The sequence below is a fragment of the Phragmites australis genome, chromosome 6 (genome assembly GCF_958298935.1).
Source record: "Phragmites australis chromosome 6, lpPhrAust1.1, whole genome shotgun sequence".
Taxonomy (NCBI): Eukaryota; Viridiplantae; Streptophyta; class Magnoliopsida; order Poales; family Poaceae; genus Phragmites; species Phragmites australis.
Window position 1 is genome coordinate 8,971,836 of NC_084926.1, and position 18,755 is coordinate 8,990,590.

General features: G+C 49.0%; 2 protein-coding genes across 2 annotated transcripts; both read right to left on the reverse strand.

Annotated features, from left to right (window-relative positions):
• Positions 1-1,234: 1,234 nt before the first annotated feature.
• On the reverse strand, positions 1,235-3,178 carry LOC133921539 (transcription repressor OFP8-like). Its single transcript, XM_062366459.1, has 2 exons — positions 2,190-3,178; positions 1,235-1,718 (listed from the first exon to the last, which is right to left on the reverse strand). Exon 1 carries the CDS (start codon positions 2,997-2,999, stop codon positions 2,193-2,195), a length of 807 nt encoding a protein of 268 aa, XP_062222443.1. The 5' UTR covers positions 3,000-3,178; the 3' UTR covers positions 1,235-1,718; positions 2,190-2,192.
• Positions 3,179-10,669: 7,491 nt separating this feature from the next.
• On the reverse strand, positions 10,670-18,755 carry LOC133921540 (rho GTPase-activating protein 5-like). The gene is made up of 5 exons (XM_062366461.1): positions 18,158-18,755; positions 17,273-17,393; positions 12,141-12,260; positions 11,678-11,908; positions 10,670-11,589 (listed from the first exon to the last, which is right to left on the reverse strand). The coding sequence occupies exons 1-5, from the start codon at positions 18,574-18,576 to the stop codon at positions 11,044-11,046; spliced, it is 1,437 nt and encodes a 478-aa protein (XP_062222445.1). The 5' UTR covers positions 18,577-18,755; the 3' UTR covers positions 10,670-11,043.

Consider the following 18,755-nt stretch of genomic DNA (forward strand, 5'->3'; position numbering starts at 1 on the left):
CAGTTGGGTGTGCGTTATTTTCTTTCGTGAAGAGGAAGAAGTATAAAGAGGAACTAGTAAGAAAACGAACTGGATATTGAAGAACAGAACTGAATTGGAGCACGGCAGGTTGTCGTGGCTCTGAACTACCACGATCCCTCATCCATTTCCATTCTAGGTTTAGTTTAGGAAGGTAACGTCTAGCTCCAGATGCGCCGGGCAGGGGCTTGAGCTCCCTCCACCCCACGGTTGATCCGCCCCCTGTCATCACTGCTGTTAAACTCTAATGAACTCGTTAAATCTTTAGTCAGGTGAGTAGGGATCGAGTAAGGACAAAGCTAGGGGGCGTCAGTAAGACGAATTTGGCGTATAGTTGTCGTCACTGCTGTTACTCGGTAGATAGTAGGTCTTACGCCTTCTCTGACGAGAAAAACAGGACACGTTGCACACTGATGACCTGCAGCAGCATCTGCATCTCGCCGGCGTCCAAGTTGCCAGTTCAACTTGGGTTAATTTAGAGAACTCTGAAGCAAACTGTCCTCGCCTCCTCATGGCTCGCGGGAACGAATCAGATTCCGATGCGTCGCCCCCACTGGTCAGCCTCGCGGGACTGCCCCTCGCCGCGGAAGTATTTCTCGGCGATCACAAAGACCGGCGCATCGATCGACTGCGATGACGTGTGGAGGATGCCGGCGACGGGGGTGAGGACAACCGCTTGCGAGCCAAGGGCAACCTGCGCGCGCGCCCTTGTCTCTTCCCGTGGCCCATACGCCGGGCTGGGCAAAATTTGTTCCATCCGCGTCCGCGTCCGTGCCGATCATTTCCACGCGAAACAACAAAAACGCCAGTGTCCGTGTCTGCCTCGCGAAGAAATTAGGTGCACCTTACGTGCCGGCATGCTTGATAGGTGTACGTCCCAGATTCCTTGCTGTTGCAGCATATACGTGTGCAAGATTTCATACGAGATACGGCATACGTGCATCATTGCATCGCGTACGTGCATCCTATTTCGTATGCAGCTCGGTGCCAGATACGATGCTGATATGATGCCTGGGGTGGGCGCTGGGAAGGCGACCGGAGCCGAGCCAGAAACTTCAGATCTTTCAGTTTCAGGGCATGATGATTGCTTTAGCTAGAGTAGATGAGTATGTTGATGAAGGCCATTTCACGAGTACAATGCAAGCTGCTAATTTGGCAGCGATGCAGTTTGAAGTTTAGTGATGTTTCGACATGCAAGAGACTTCAGATCGTACAGGGCCGGATGATTGCTTTGCTACAGCAGATAAGTATGCTGATTAAGTACATTCAACACAAGTTGGAGTGCTTGGCAGCAACGTACTTTGAAGTTTAGTGCTACTTGGTGAGTGACCGTGTGAGTATGCACGAGCTAGACCGGTGTTGGGCACAGTTGTAGTTTTGGAACTGACAGGAGCTAGGGCCCGGGGGGGACGGGCAATTGGGAAATCATCCTGTGGTGGCAGAAAGGGACACCTTCAAAGGTGCCGTGTTGATCATGGTGTGTGTTGGTTGCCACGGCCCACGGCAGCCCGGACGCATCGGCGGCTTGACACCGCATGCTCTCCTCGTTCTGTTGCCAGTTGCCACCCGCGCGCGCCAACCACCCTTCTCACCCCCACGCGCGCGTGCAGGATGGACCCGCCTCGTTCCCGTCCATGGCGTCCGTCCCCGTCGATCCGAATTCCAAAACTAAAAAAAGTAGCGCCTTTCACGTCCTTTCTCTATTCAGCAGGTCACGTCATGATTAGTACCACAAACATCACTCGATCTAGCAGGTTCAGAACTTTTTCGAAATAATATTATTTCATTAAAAGACTGTAAAAATAAGGAGATCATATTTGCATATCTAAAATTTATAACTATTTTTTAGCATCAGATTAAAATAAAAAATATTCAATTGCAAATTTATAGTCAGCATCGATATATAAAATTTTCATATAAATATCATATAAACAATTATGAATTTTTAAATATTGTCTCATGATATATGACTTATTTCTATAATATTAGATATTATTTTTATAATAAAATAATATTATTAAATCGCATGTTCACCGGTACATAGCTAGCACAAATGCGGGGTTTTTTTTCACGCGTAAATGAAATGAAATGAACTGATATAGTATATTGATTCCAATAATGTACAGTGCCGGGTAACAAAGACACTGTATGTATGCTCGCGCGATACGTACGGCTTACGCGCGCCATGCCGGTGGCGAGCGGCGGTGGCGTGGCGGTGTCCTCGGCACGGGCGACCTGCCCGGTTCGCGGCGGGAAACGGGGGCCCGACCGGGATTGGCGTCGAGCGAGGCGGCAATGAAGACGTCGCCCCAGATCTCGGCGAAGGCCCGGAGGATGACGTCGTGGTGGTGCGGCGCGTTGAGGGTGAGGAAGCGGCGGAGCATCTCGCGCAGGTCCTCACCGGAGACGATCCCGTTCTCCACGATCATCTGCAGCATCGACCGCCGGAAGTCGCCGAGCGGGTCGTCCGACTGCTTGACCACCGCCACGCTCCCTTCGAGCCCCACGCCGCCGTCGCCGAAGCGGTCTTCTTTGGCGGCCCTGAAGTCGCCCTTCGCTTTCCTGTGCTCCAGCGGCGGAGACGGCGAGAGCTTCTCCTCGTTGTGGCGCTTCCGCTTTCCCCACGACGCGACGCTCTGCTCCAGCTCGCTGAGCTCGCGCAGCAGGCCGGAGAAGCTCGGCGTGGCGACGGAGCTCTCCTGCAGCCGGCAGTCACCGCCCTTGTAGCCTAGCTCCGCCACGGCATCCTCCCAAAGGGTGGACGACGAGGCAGACGTCAGGGTCAGGGTGCCCGTCGTCGTGGATGCCCACGGATTCAACCCAGCGCCCCTGCGACGCGTCGCCGTCGTCGACGTCGTCCCTGTGGCGGTCGGCGAAGCGGACGCGGACACCGACACGCTCTTCGCGTCCTTGCAGCCGCACCTGAGCGCGAACGCCGCGCCGCCGTGACGCTTCTTGGCGGAAATGCTAGGGCTCTTCATGACTTATGTTCTTGCCTGGAGCTCACTGTGCGCGGTAGTTCGAGAAGAGGCTTGTGCAGTGGTGTGGGTCTCGGTTTCGTTTCGCTAGGCTGGAATGGAGCGCGACTTGCGGCTTACAAAGCGACGAAACCAGCATCGCCGTGCAAACGGGCCTCCTGTCTGGGAGTGACCTAACTTACCAACCATCCAATAGTAGGAGATACTATTTTTCTGATGTATATTTATTTTTTTTATCTTTTCGGCGATGGCTGTGAGTTGGCTGACAGCCGTCTAACCTCACACCTTCGTGCTCAACGTCGGCTCGCTCCTCCGCCTTCAACTCCTCCGGTCGTCTACAACTACGGTCTCGCTGTTGGATCCGCGATTGTTGCTCTTTCCTCACTAACCTCTCATCTCTGTAGCTCTCCGCCTCGATCCTGCCCATCGCTCATCATCCGTCACCTCATCTCACAGCCCCCGTCCGCCTTCTTCGCCGAGCTAATCTGCTTTTCTCAACTTCTTCTAGTCCGATAGCCATAGAAGAATCCAAAACTCAAAACCCCTTAATTCTGTCACCAACCACTGGAATCGCCGACTAATCCCAACTCCTAAATTTCAAATGTCTAAAATTTAGGAAGCTTGAAATAGTATCGGCATTTTGCATGGAGGGGAAAGACGTTTGGAAGCCGTTGGATCTCTGAATCCAACGGATTGGCATGCTCCACGGCATAATGCAAGCCCGTTAGCACTGCCAAATGATTCCTCTCGAGAGTAAAACAACAGAAAGCGCTAATGAATGAGCTGCGCAGCTTGTATCTCTGCAAACTTTTGCAGAAATGCAGACACGGTAGCGGTATTAACTACGTGCCCTCTCGCATGTGCCATCATCCACCTCTACAGCTCCTGAGATGGCCCATTGGTCCCTGCACACATGCATGCGAGCTTCGGGCTCGCTTGCTTTGCAGTGCTGGAAGTAGAACTCCGCGCGGCGAAGTTGGGCATCAAATCGGTCGTGGCGCGCGCCGTGCCGTTGCCGTGGACGACGGGGCGATTCCGGAGGCACGCGCGTTTCTTCACCGACGACCCGCTGTTGCCGCGCATTCTGCCGGAATTGTGCCGTTGCTTTTGTTGTTTAGTGTAAGAGTCAGATAAGCGGCGGTCAGAAGAGTTTAAGGAGAACGCAGTTGACGTTAGAAAAGTACAATACATGTAGCATCGATCGAGGCAGCCTGCAAAGATGTCTTTTGACTTTAATATAATTCTCTTATTTTTTTAAAATAACGATATGAGTATTGCCGATTTTATATTAGAAAAAAATAATTGATTCAATTTACGAGATAAATCGGATAAAAAACCATACAAGCGATAAACTATATGACGATAAGACGATACCGAACCAATCATAACTGAACGATTACAAAACGACTCACACATCAATCAACGTAGCTCTACAATAATAAGATCTATCGCCGACTACCGTTGCACAGCGCAAAGGACACAATAGCTCCGACTTCTATAACGAACCATGACCCCCAACCCATCATCATCATGCTCACATCCATAGGCACCACTGACATCTCGAGACAAACTATGCTTCATATCATCATTATTCAACTCTGTCGCACCATCAATACAACAGCTTCAACTCTACCTCCATAAGTTCCTCTTAAAGCATGCCTACCGTTCCTCAGAATACAAAATACAACTCCTTTCGTGCCTCAAGAGGCAAGATGTGATCAAAACCGTTGCCGAACAGACCAAAGCTGCACTAAAAGACCGACGGTCACTAAAAAGCTGTGATGAATTTTTCCCTGTTCTACGTAGACAAATCGATAGTTTTTGCTTGAAGATACGTGGGGCGCTGCAGGATCTCTATCAAAAGTACCTTCTCTACTTCTCAAACTTACCGCATCTTCACAAAGGATTACACAGATAGTTTTTTCTACAGCACCTTCTTAAATTCGTTAGCAATACCAAGAAAGCACTAGCCTGGTGGTAGTAGGCTGGTAAGCCACAAGGTCATCGGATCAATTCCTAACCCAAGCAACCAAGCAAGCGAAAGAATCAATTTCTTTACTGTTGAGATAATCTCTCGTCCTCTTTATATGGCAAGTTGGAGTCTATCATTAGCTGAACACTAGACGAAGGCCATGACGGACTTTCGATCGGAACTCGAAGGTTGGCCTACAACCCCCCCCCCCCCCCCCACCCGTGCAGGCGAAGGTCACAGCGGATCTTCAGTCGGAGCCCGAAGATAGGTCTGCGACCCCTGCCGCCCGTGTAGGCGAAAGCTACAGCAGACCTTCGGTTGGAAGCCGAAGGTTGATCGGTGTTTCCGCTCACCAGAGCGGACGAAGGTACCGGCATGTCTTCGGCCGGAGGCCGAAGGTCGATCCACGGTGCCGGAGAGCAGGAGTGAATGTCGTGACGAACCTTCTGTTGGAAGCTGAAGAGGGACCCTCAACGCAGTCATGAGACAGATCGAAGATCACAAATGGACGTCGAGACTCACTTAACTACCTAGGGCACAATTGTAATTATATAAATGTATTTAATTATACCATAATACTCCCGAATATACCGAGAACGTGGTAGTTAAAAAGATTAAACTGTAAATACTAGCGTTAGGTAGTTAAGTACGAGGTATAAATAGGACCATACTGTACTGAAGTGACAGAAAAAATCAAAATTATTTACTCATAATACGTGTCACATCCTTAAACCTTCGGTTTTTTCCTAAAACGAAGGTCTTTTTGGTTGAGGTTAGCAGTTCCAACATTTACTTACGAAATTAAACAATGCTACCGCGAACATGTCTGAAACCAGTACCCACAAGCACATGCCTAACTCTCATCAGATGATGATCTGAGTAATGATTCTCCTTGTTGGCTTTCTGATACTAGTGAACGTTTAGTACACGGGCGGAGGCGGAACAAAATTATAGGGGGACGGAGCTAACAAGCCTAACATTAGTCTCGTAAGTAAAGTCGGTTAGTTTAAAGTAATGTCATATAGAAACATAGCCAAAAAAAAATATAAAACACATCAAAACCGTATGATAGTACCATAACAGTGGATTGTTTTCTGTCCAAACAATCCCAACACTTCTTTTTTCTCTCTCTCAGAAAAGGGACATTGAGAAATTCTCCTGGATTCCTCACTGCAGCTACAAATCAAAGCACGCAGAGTCGCAGACCACGTCCAAGCTCCTAATTTGCAAGAAAAATACCTTCATGAGATCGATAAGAGGCCACCCGCAGCCACCCACCAGTCGTAAAGGTAAGCAACCAAAACTAGCGTGTCGTGTCGGATCAAAATAGTGAGCAGAAGAGATTAAACGAAATACGAAGGCATCATTGCACTCATCGGGTTCATGCGGAGGTTCAGCAACGAAGGGAGGAGGTTGTCTCTTCCTGCGCAGCTGCACGCCTCCTGGCGTCTGCCTGCGCGCACCGTTGCACACCAGCGCGGCCGCGCCGCCCATCGATCGCCTGCCACCCGCCTGCCTGCGCGCTCGCCCACCTCCCTGTGCGTCGCGCCACCCACTCTGCCATGGCCGCCTACCTGCTCACTGCCACGTGCGTTGGTGTTGCTTGCCGGTGGTTTTGTATTTTGGAATTAGAGAATGGGCGTTTTGCAAATGGGGATGACGATGAGAAATTAAGGATGCGGTCGGCTGGGCTGCTGCCATGCCGGGCCTAGGCCGGCTAGCAAAGAAGAGTAATATATATATATCTTATAATTACTAATAAAGTATATTTAAAGTGATAAAGAAGTATAACTCATGTGTAAAAGTGGTATATGAGAGGTAGGAGTACATACACCCAGGAGTACATACTAGTTTTCCTATATATATATATATATATGAAGCATATTTATTTTATACCATAGCGAGTATCTTATATGATAATGGTATGTATATAAAACATGTAAGTATATAAGAATATCTAAGTAATATGTATATTTTTTGAGTATATTATATTTTATATACAAATATGAAGGTATTATCAAAATCTATTAAAATTGATGGACTTCTTTTTAATTTTTTCATATAATTCACGTTGGAGTATCTTAAAATGAGTATATAAGTATATTCATAATGATAAAGGAGTATATCCAATTTATTTATGTGGTATATCATAATAAGGAGTATGTACTCTTACTATTTTTCTATATATATATATATAGAGAGAGAGAGAAATACATGCTCATTTCAATATATTGTATATATAGTCCATCGTCGTTTATTGGAAGGGCGACAATAAGTTATAGTCCATCCACACGGCGATACCTTTTGGGATCCACGGCGCAACAGGTTAGAAATTAAATACCCAATCCATGTGATGTCCACATCAACATATTATCCAATCAACAGGCAACATATTTATTGTTACCCATCCAACGGATGACATCTCTACAAGACCCACTGAAAAAGGTGAACGGGCAACACCTTTTCTCAGCTAGCTTTTTTAGTCCAAATGCACGCCAATATCGTTTAACTTGTCCAAAGAAACTTAAATATATTCATACCTCAGTAAACTCATTAGTCTCTTAATCGTTTGTCATCAATTAGTCAAAATCCACGTAGACGGCCTAGATGTACTTTCCCTTTTTTATTTGATGTTACACCCTAAATTATACATATTTATATTTCTATGTATTACATAAGAGTTTAGATGAATTTATGCATTCTTAAAATTGTTTGATTTAAATTGAATTAAAAAGAGCATATCTTATTAAATGATAAAAATACGTATAAATAGAGTATTGCAAAGGAACTTATTTTTTCACAAGTATATAAGAGTTGAAAATAATTTTAGAAATTATTACACCACATGAGAGGAATATTAGTGTATTTTTCTAGATTTTTGTGAATTGTTTTGAAGCCTTAAAAATTATTAAAGTTCTAAAAGTAGCCCTATTTAGATTTTTTTTTTTTACTTTGAAACCTATAAGTGATATTGAGATGAATCATTTCAAAATAGATTCACCATGAATTATAAGACCTACATAAAAAGTTTTATAAATTTTAGAGTACGACAGCCCCATTATCCAAACAGAGAAAGCGGGTAGGAGAAAATTTCGGAAAATGGGTTATCACTGTTCATCCTAGAGAATTCGCGCCACTACTCCTGTGGCAAAAATATTAAAAAATAACTTTACGTTCTGGTACCACAAAAATTAAGCAAAAATATTTAAAGATTAGTTTTCGCGTCCTGATCTTGCTAAAATTACTATTTTCGTGTTCTGTAGTGCGAAACCCTTTTTTGACCAAGACACGAATAGGAATTATTTTTGTAATTTCGTGATTTTGCGTATTATTTTTAAAAACACTGTAGACAACAATAATATTTAAAAAACTCTCACTCCCCAGGTGTGTAAGGCAGGCAGTAGTGGGGCTCGAGCCCCTCGCCCCTAGTTTAGTTAGTACTACTTCAACTACTATTTTAGCACTGCCAGTGCTTTTCACCGTGTCATTATATACCTACTGTTTCATAGTACATCAACTGAGTCAACTCTCATGGTATGCATGCAATGCAGGTAATCAAGTCGATCAGCAGATGGGAACACGGAGAACCGTAGGCCATGGGCAGAAGCGTGCCGCTGCGCCCGTGCAGATGATTATTATACAGGACAGCTAGGTTCTGCCCCCGTCGAGAGCCCAACTCGCGCTCTACGGATACGTACACAGGCAAGAGACGGAAGGACTAAAAGTTGATTGTTTCACTCCCTTCCCGCGTCGAGTCACAGCCAGCGTTTCCAGTCGGCCGCGGCCGCCGGGCGTGCACGGCCCAGTCACGCGCGGAACCGGGCCAACAGAGGGGATGCATGCACCGGTGCCGTCTGCCGGCCCGGCTAACCGGCTGATGCGTTGGAGGCTGGCGCTTCGGGCCAGATGGGATGGGGGAGTTGCCGTCGCAGGCTCGCAGAAACGTAGACAATTGAGCCCGGCATTAGGCCTGCGGCTCGCGCGTGGTGGGCTGGACCTCCCAGACGAGCTGTCCGTTGGCTATTGCCGACTCCTGAAAGCATGACCGCATCTGACGACATCCAGGGCTTGATATTCTCGGTCCTCCGTATGTGCTCCACGTAGCACGCGCTAGCGATTAATGGCAAGGAGCATGAAGCCATGAACGGAGAAAATGGGAAAAAGAAACTGCGCGTCCACACGTCGATCCCGCCGGGAAACAAAAGTTGAACATGCACGAAGGATCGATCCTGCGCCATGGTTAGACAAGCTCCACTGTACTACATAGTGCAGCTAACTAGCTAAGCGCCTAAATCAGCAGGTGGCGGCGGCGCCGGGCCGGAGTCGAGGACGGAGAGCCACGCGACGAGCGGGGTGCCGAGGAGGACGAGCCCCGCGGGCACCATCCAGAGCATCGCGTTAGCGCGGTGGAACGCCACCGTCCACCACGCCAGCAGCGCGCCGCCGACGAGGCCCGCCGCGACTAGCAGGCTCGAGGTCACCGCCAACGCGGTAAGGGACGACGGAGCCTGCGTCCGCCCCAATGGTCCGGACGGCGACGTCGCGGCCGCGCGAGCTGGGGGGCGGCTGCAGGCTCCATCGAAGAGACCTGCATTGTTCGGCTCTGCTGCATCGCCGAGAATCCACTCGCATATATACTCGCGCCGCTTGCTCGGCACCGCGATACTTGGCCGCCAGTTCATTGAACTCGTTACATAGCGCGTGTTGCCTGTCGTCCGTGTGGGATTTTCGCTGACAAAAGTATTCATGTTTTTTTTAAAAAGGGGCTTAATTTTTTCCACTGCCCCATCTCATTGGAGGCCAAATATAGACTAACTCCACGAGCATAGCCGGCAAATTGTGCGAGCGCCGGGCGTTGACGCTGGTTCGCTCCCCCTAGCTTACGAACCGAGCAAGAGCTCGTTCGCAGAAGTATTCAAATTCGACACGGATGAGACTTGTATCGGAAAGATCCTGAAGCCGCCGTCCAATAGAGCTTACAGATCAGCATGAATCTTATCCTTTTGTGCCCACCTTATATGCGGAAACAGATTGTAACTTGTTAGGGAAAAGATTGGAAATTTGCATGCCTTACAATCTGAGATGTAGTATTTGATATCTCAGGTTTACTGTGGTAGCCCGTCGCCAGTTCCCACCATCGCAGCATGCTATCTGCTGCCTCTGTCAACTTGCCGTCGACGTTCACTTGATGGGATTGAAAGCAAAAAGGCCACTGAGAAAGATCCCGGAAAAAATAGGCAGAGTGCGAAGCCTTCTCGAAGAAAAATGGCGGAATAAACAACATGCTTCCAAGGTTCCGTCGATTATGGTTCCTAGTGAGCCTCCGTTGTCGAACTAAGTACAGTAGCAGCGCCGCCGGTTCTGTAGCGCTTAGTTGTTAGATTAGCGCTAGTGTAAAAAGCAGGAGATGAACACAAACGACCTGCAGGCTGCACCGCTGCAGTCAGCTGAAATCCCCCATTGCAAGATCAGTTATACTTCACTGCTCTACTTCACGTGGAGACTACTTTTTACTTAATTGAGCCCGTCAAGAATCGAAATCGAGATGTAGAACTTAATATCATATTGAGCTGTATACACCGACTAGTTTACCAAAAAGCTAAGCTGATAGAAAAAAAGTAAACAGTTCACTTTAACAATCAACATCTACGTTCTTCACCGAGCTTCATCACCCAGAAGATGTATGTTGGACACCACAAAAGAAGGTCCAAAAATATTTAAACTTGCATATTCCCTCATGAGTATTTAACACTTAACCTGCCAAGGGTATCACTAAGCAGTATCTCGTGATGCCACCCTCAAAAGGAAAGTGATAATATTGTATCTGAGAAATCAACAATCACTACATTTGAGTTCTTAGGGAGTTTTGTTAACTCAGCAGGAACCACAGGAGAAGATGACTTCTTACAATTGGACGGTCAGAAATGAACAATTGAAGTATACACCCAAAGGGCTCCACATCAGTACTAACAAATGGGCTAATAGCTTCTACTCACAATCTAGGAGAATTTGCTGATGACCTCAATAAACAAGCTGAAGAAATAACTATCAACTACAAAGGTACACCCTATCATATCATACACAAGCTTGCCCTGCTTCATCTGATTTCTTCATGGACCTACTGAACTGAAATACAGGGTGTCTGCAGAGCCTCCCTACTCCTTTCCTTAATTTAAATTTGTCAAACAAACCTTCTGCATTGTCGTTATTGAACTCGTTTGCTGATCTATTGATTTGGCTACTCAAATTAGCGTCCAAGGGAGAAATTTCACCATTGCTTTTCTCGTTGCCCCTACTAGTGTCATGATTTTTGGGTCCACCTGTGCTACCTTGTGCATCATGATGAATCACTTCTTCCACTCTAAAAAGGAACTGGTCAAGCTTAGCCCCGTCAATTATAGGGGAATCAACATTTCGCTGCTGACTCGAACAGATGAAGGGCATGTCCAAATGCTCTAATGTCTGAGGTTCATCTTTGTCGCTTGGGGAACCAGAGTTGGACGGGAATGCCCTGACTACTGTAGCTGCCTCCTCCCTTTCATTTACAGTCTTCAAGATCAATGTCTTGAGGAAATTCATAACTTGAACTGCATGTATTAAAGCAGTCAAGGGATCGGCCATCTGAAAGAGACCAATGTCATATGATTAGACTCCCAATTTTGAACAAAATGTAGGTTGAAACACATAAATATGCTTGCTAGTAAACCACCTTAGTCATGTTTGGCGCGAAAACCATAGCGATGTTGCGAGCATTCATCTTGTTGTAGCTTTTATTTTCCACAACATCTGCCATCAGATTGATGGTCCAGTCAAGTAATGCTTTTTCCACAGGAGGTAGCATACTTGCAAGGCCGCCACACTCTTCTTCAGTGTTGCAGTGCATCACCTGTTCTGGAGTCAGTGAGTCCAACACTCCACTTGGAAGTTCCCGAAACCATGCCTACAATCAGCAACCACATTAATCATGAATCATGTACAAGAAATTGATATGTGAAAATGAATATTTCAAAAGTCATTTCCTTCAAAAAAAAAATTACTGAGCAATAGTTTACGCTTCGTTTTGGTGGATGTATTGATTCTTGACTATGACTGAATTATCATATTTGAAAAACTCCGTACAAGTTTAGATTAGAGAATATGATAGCGCTATTGTCTGCATATAGAAAACACACCTTTATTAGGCCTGCGAGGCAGTGCAAGTCAACTCCATCTGGAACAAGTCCCATGTTTAGTTGATCCCTCACATACAGTTCCTGGCTATTGTCTGCATTTATCCTGAAGATTCCTTCAGCCTAAGAGAACAAGAAAACAATATTTTTGTCATGGTAGGCCGAATATACAGCCATCGACGTGGCTAGGAGGATCAAGCACACGCCAAGCCAAGGTTGCTGCTTGCATCGTTAGTTTCAGGTTGTTTCAAGGATAATGCTAGGCATTATTGAGTTGTTAGCTTTGTGATTCAGTTTGTTAAGAGTCTGTTGTAGCCACCCTTAATCTATAAAAGGGGACAGGCGATCCATGAATAAAAAGCAAGCAGAGAATTATCTCAATCTCTCTCTCCTCCTCTCCCTGCCTCGCCACCACGGTAGCTGACCACAGCTTCCAAGCCGTGCCGACGAGGTCCAGGGCCACGGCCTCCCATCTCTCACGATTACAATCTATAATCCACCCAGTCTATAATCCACCCCTACCGCTAGCACAAGGCCTGTGACATCTTTGGTATCAAAGCCCAACGCCCGAAATCCACCGACCACACCTATGTCGACCGAGTCGAGCAACGAGTTGTAGCTGCTTCGCGAAGAGATCGCTAGTCTCACGCGCACGGTCAAGACGCGGACCGACACGCTCGACTACTTGCAGTCCACGCTGCTACCAAACTCCATCGTATCCACTGCATCTGGCAGCGGCACGGCACCCTCCGGCCATGGCGGCGTCCCACACTTCCACAAACTCAACTTTCCAGTCTTTGACGAGAAGACCGATCCACTTCCCTGGCTACACCGCTGTGAGCAATACTTCCGCAGCCAACGCACACCAGAGTATGAGAAGGTATGGCTTGCATCTTCCAACATGGATGGCCTGGCAATCCTGTGGTATTACAGGCTTGAGCAAGAGTACGGGACACCGACTTGGTCGGACTTCGTCGATCTCGTCCACACGCACTTTGGGCCACCGGTGCGAAAGCAACCCCTTTGGGGAATTGATGTCGCTCAAGTGCACTAGTACCGTAAAGGAGTTCTGCGAGCAGTTCTTGGCTAGGTTGTCATGTGCGGGACCACTGAACGAAGCGCAGCAAGTGAACATCTTCACCGCCGATCTACCGAAACCACTGCAGATCAACACGGAGCTCCTAGCGCTGTCCACCCTGGAACGGGCCATGACCTTGGCCCGCTCATACGAACGTAGGGCCAACTGCATCACACCGCCTGTTGCTCGCATAGCCAGAGCAAGGTTGGTGCGCGCGCTAGCAACCTCTAGGTCGTCGAGCGGCTACTCGATAACCACGGCTACGCCAAGCACCATAGAGCCCCCACGTCGGGTCCTGTCTCCAGCAGAAATGGCGACACGCAGAGCGCAAGGCCTTTGTTTCAATTGTGAAGAGAAGTTTCATCCCGGCCACAAATGCAAACTCTTCGTCCTAGAGGTCAACCCATTCATGACGAACAACAAGAACTCAATGGATGCCGCCAGCAAGAAAGACCCGAGCATCTCTCTGTTTGCGCTCACGGGCATGGAGCCATGCGCAGCCCAGACCATCCCCGTTGCTGCGCGCATCAACGGCGTCGACTTTCTCACTTTGCTGGACTTCGGGTCTACTCACAATTTTATCGCGAACCGGGTGACCAACGTCGCCAGCATCATACTACGGGATCGTTTCGGCATCTCGGTCACCGTGGCTAATGGCGACAGTGTGCAGGGCATGGGCGTGTGTCGTGACGTCTTCAACACCATCGGCACCAACACCTTCCGGCCGGACTACTGCACCATCCCTCTGGCTAGCTTTGACCTCGTCCTTGCGTACAACGGCTCAACACGCTCGGGCCCATCATGTGGGACTTCGCAGAGCAAATGATGGCTTTCATCCTCAACATTCGCCGCGTCCTATGGCGTGGCATGCCGAGTGAGCATCGTGCGGTGCAAGCCGTCGTATGCACCGGCAAACTGTGGACGGAGGAGCTGCTCACCGATTTCACCGAAGTCATCAACGAGTTGCAAGTCCTTCCTCCGTCCCATGGGCGCTGCCACAAAATACACCTCAAGGCCGGCACGGATGCCGCTGTAGTCTGTCCCTACCGCTATGCGCAGCTCCAAAAGGATGGATTGGAGAAGCAATGCACCGAGATGCTCCGACAGTGTACCATACGTCGCAGTTCATTCACATTTTCGTCGCCAGTGATCCTCATCAAGAAGCGCGACGACATGTGGCGCTTTTGTGTCCACTACCACGCCCTTAATGCCTCCACCATCAAAGACAAGTTTCTGATTCCGATCGTCGATGAGTTGCTCGACGAATTGCGCGGCGCCCGATTCTTCACAAAGCCCGACCTACATTCGGGTTACCACCAAGTTTCAATGCATCCCGACAACATCAAGAAGACCGCACTTCGGACGCATCAAGGACTCTTTGAATTCCTGGTGATGCCGTTTGGGCTCACGAATGCACCGGCAACATTTCAAGCGCTTATGAACGACGTTCTCGGGCCGTTTTTGCGTCGGTTTGTCCTCGTATTCTTCGATGGCATACTTATGTACAACGCATCATGGGCGGAGCACCTTCAGCATGTGCGCACCGTGCTCTAGACTCCGCGTCAGCACCGCCTTTTCCTTAAACGAAGCAAGTGCTCCTTCGGCGAGGACTCGATGGCGTATTTGGGGCACACCGTTTCCCTGGCCGGTGTTTCGATGGATGTAGAAAAGGTATGAGCCGTGCAGGAATGGCCGACGCCGCGCTCCATCAAGGTTGTGCATGTGTTCCTCGGCTTGGCAGGATACTACCGCCGTTTCATCAGCGGGGGACGCTCAGCGGGCATTCCGGGACCTCAAGGCGGCACTCACATCAGCCCCTGTGTTGCAACTCCCAGACTTTAGTTCGGAGTTCGTGGTGGAGTGTGACGCGACCGGACATGGATTCGGGGCCGTGCTGCACCAAGGGAGCGGCACCATCACCTTCTTTAGTCGACCGATCGCCGCTCATCACGCCAAACTACCGGCCTACAAACGAGAACTCAGCGGGCTCGTGCAAGCCGTGCGGCATTGGCAACCGTACCTCTGGGGATGACATTTCTTGGCAAGAACTAACCACTATAGCTTAAAGTTTTTGCTTGATCAATGACTCTCCACTGTGTCTCAACATCAATGGATGAGCAAGCTCCTAGGCTTTGACTTCAATGTCGAATACAAGCCTAGTAGCTCCAACCTGGTGGCCGACGCGCTGTCACATCGCGACATGGAGCACACCCACGGTCATGGCATTATCAGCAACCCACTTTGCCATCTTCGACGAGCTGCGCAGTGAGGTGGCCTCCGATACGTCCCTGCAGTCCTTGATGGCGGCCATTGAAGCGAGACACCAATGCGGGTCATGGGCGACGCGCTATGGCCTCATCACATTCAAGGGTCACATCTACGCTCCTGAAGCAACACTGTCGCTACGAGCTATCCTCTCAATTGTCCATGGTGTTGGGCATGAAGGCGTCCAAAAGACTCTACACCGCCTCCACTCCGACTTCCATGTCCTGAATGCACGGGTGGTGGTCTAGGAGTACGTGCGTGCTTGCGCCATTTGCCAGAAGAACAAGACGGAGCAGTCCATCCTGCCGATGTGGTCCGATGTCTCCATGGACTTCATTGAGGGGCTTCCACGCGTCCATGGCAAGTTAGTAATCCTTACGGTGGTCGACCGTTTCTCCAAGATGGCTCACTTCATGGCACTAGGCCATCCATATAATGCTCACTCAGTCGCTCGACTCTTTTTCGATGAAATCGTGCGCCTTCATGGTCTGTCGATCCCTATCGTCAGCGACCGGGATCAGGTATTCACAAGCGGGTTCTGGACTGAGCTGTTTTGATTGGCCGGTGTCAAGCTCAACTTGAGCTCCGCTTTTCACCCACAGACGGACAGGCAGTCCAAAGTGGTGAACAAAATCATTACAATGTATTTCAGATGCCTCACCGGTGATCGGCCACGCAAATGGGTTCGTTGGCTACCTTGGGCCGAGTTCGCCTACAAAACGTCATACCAGACCTCCGTCCAGTCATCGCCATTCGAGGTGGTTTACGGTCAGGCGCCACCGTCTCTCCACTCCTACACTGAGGGCAGTGCTCGTCTTCCAAAAGTGGACAATCTCCTAGCCAGTCACGACGAGTTCATCGCAAAAGTGAAGGACCACTTGGAGCAAGCTCAACAATACCACAAGCGCTACTACGATGACAACCACCGCGACAAGGAATACACCGTCGACCAGTGGGTCTGGCTCCGGCTGCTACACCGTCATGCTACATCCCTTTCTATTCAGGGCCGCTCCAAGCTCGGCCCTCGCTACTTCAACCTGTTCCAGGTGATCGAACGCGTCAACGAGGTGGCCTACAGGCTCCGGCTACCAGCATAAGCCCGCATCCACGACGTATTCCATGTTGGCGTCGTTAAGCCCTTTCACGGTACGCCTCCTGATTCACCCGTACCGCTTCCTCCCCTGCTTCACGGTAGAGTCGTGCCTCATCCAGCCAAGATCATCAAGGCACGCCTTGCTTGAGGACACAAAGAGCTATTGGTTCAATGGGAGAGTCTGTCTGCTGCAGAAGCGTCATGGAAGCAATTGGACCTATTCCGCGAGCAATACCCGTCATTCCAGATCGAGGACGATCTGTTTCGAAAGGAGGGGAGATATGTCATGGTAGGACGAACATACAACCATCGACGTGGCTAGGAGGATCAAGCACACGCCAAACCGAGGTTGTTGCTTGCATTGTTAGTTTCAGGTTGTTTCAACGATAAGGCTAGGCATTATTGAATTGTTAGCTTCGTGGTTCAGTTTGTTAAGAGTTTGTTATAGCCGCCCTTAATCTATAAAAGGGGACAAGTGATCCATGAATAAAAAGCAAGCAGAGAATTATCTCAATATCCCTGCCTCATCGCCGCAATAGCTGACCACGGCTTCCAAGCTGCGCCGACGAGGTTCAGAGCCACGGCCTCCCATCTCTCACGATTACAGTCTACAATCCACCCCCACCGCTAGCACAAGGCCTGTGACAATTTTTAGAACTATGGTTGCTGCCAATTTGATTAAAAAAATCCATTCCTTACCTGAAGACCACCAAGGTAATATAACTTCCTTTGCATGGTCAACAATATTGTTGGCACACTGTTTCCTCTTCTGTCATACGAGCACTGCATGGAAGTTGGTGAAACTCCAAATACGCTTACACTGTATGCAAAAATAGATCGTTTAGTAAACATAAATAGTGTTCAGCTCTGATAGATTCAACTAATATGGACTAAAATATAGGGTTTAACATTAGTCAAGAAAAATAGAAAGCTAATTACACACAAACAAAAGCGAAGGCCTTAAACTAGTCAAATTCCCCAATGCAATTAAAAGGTCATGTATCATATACACCAATACGGCAATACCAGGGCAACGGAACTGGTACCTACTAACTAAAGCAAAAAGAACAATAAATTTGAAGCATCTCTGCCCCTCTGATGAATCGAAAACTAAAAAGAACATGACATCACAATATCCCACTGCATGGCAAGTACAAAAAGACTATTTCCCAAAAGAAGACTAGAATAGCACTTTAGAATATCCCTCGGTAGTTGAAATTGGTAACTTGGAAACAGCAGCAGTTCCTAGGAAATGAAGTTACAAATACAAAGCAAACAGCCCTATTGGCTCAACCTATGTAAATCCAAAAGCTAAACAGACTAACAGCTATTATCTCGTGACATGTTTGTTCAGTTAGGTGGCACTAGTTGTACAAATTAGCTTAAACGTCTTGTGACTAATTGCAGAATGATAAAGAGAACAATGCAAAATTCAGCTTGCCCCACCGCCAAATTCCAAAATTCTGAGGCGGAATCCCAGTTGCAGAGTTCATACCCAAAATCATCCGCAACTCCAGAGGAACGAAACTACGTATAGAACCACATCAGCGAGGGGGGGGGGGGGTAAGGAATTGGCACACCGACCTGGCGCTCGGCACGGGGTGGGGCACGTCGGGCTCGAGGTCGGCGGGGAGGCCGAGGAAGCCGACGAAGCGGTCGAAGGTGACGTGCGATACGTGGCGCACGTCCGTGGGCCGCCCTATCTGCATCCCCGCGGCGGCGGTCGCAGCGGCCTCGTCCTCCTCCGGCGCCGCCTCGCGCGAGCTGCTGCTGCACAGCATGAGCGACCTCCGCAGCGCCCCCGCCACCATCTCCACCACAGACACCCCTCCCCTCGCCGCTGCCGCAGGCAGCATCAGCGGCGAGGACACCGTCACCTCGCCCTCATCCATCCCTTCCTCCTCCTCCCCCTCGAACTCTTCCTCCTCCTCCTCCTCGTAGTCGGTGTCGGAGCGGGAGAGGGGGATCTGGTGGCCGAAGCAGATCTCGGACGACGGCGCCATGGGATCCCAACCCCTACGCGAGAAGCAAAGAGGGGAGGTGGGAGAGAAGTGGGCGGCGAGCGGCGGCGGCGTGGCGTGTTATTTTGCAGGCTTAAGCCTCGCTGCCCGTGGCAGTTCGGTTTGTTCCTGCCAACATCATGTGATTGGAAATGTGATTACGCACGGGGCCTCGTTGGATC

What these genes read in the sequence shown, in the direction of transcription:
- LOC133921539 (XM_062366459.1), bottom strand. Translation starts at nt 2,999, where the DNA reads ATGAAGAGCCCTAGCATTTCCGCCAAGAAGCGTCACGGCGGCGCGGCG.
- LOC133921540 (XM_062366461.1), bottom strand. Translation starts at nt 18,576, where the DNA reads ATGGCGCCGTCGTCCGAGATCTGCTTCGGCCACCAGATCCCCCTCTCC. An exon ending in CACCCCGTGCCGAGCGCCAG is followed by an intron (nt 17,394 to 18,157) that starts GTCGGTGTGCCA and finishes TTTTGCATACAG; the next exon opens with TGTAAGCGTATTTGGAGTTT. An exon ending in GCCTCGCAGGCCTAATAAAG is followed by an intron (nt 11,909 to 12,140) that starts GTGTGTTTTCTA and finishes TGCTGATTGTAG; the next exon opens with GCATGGTTTCGGGAACTTCC.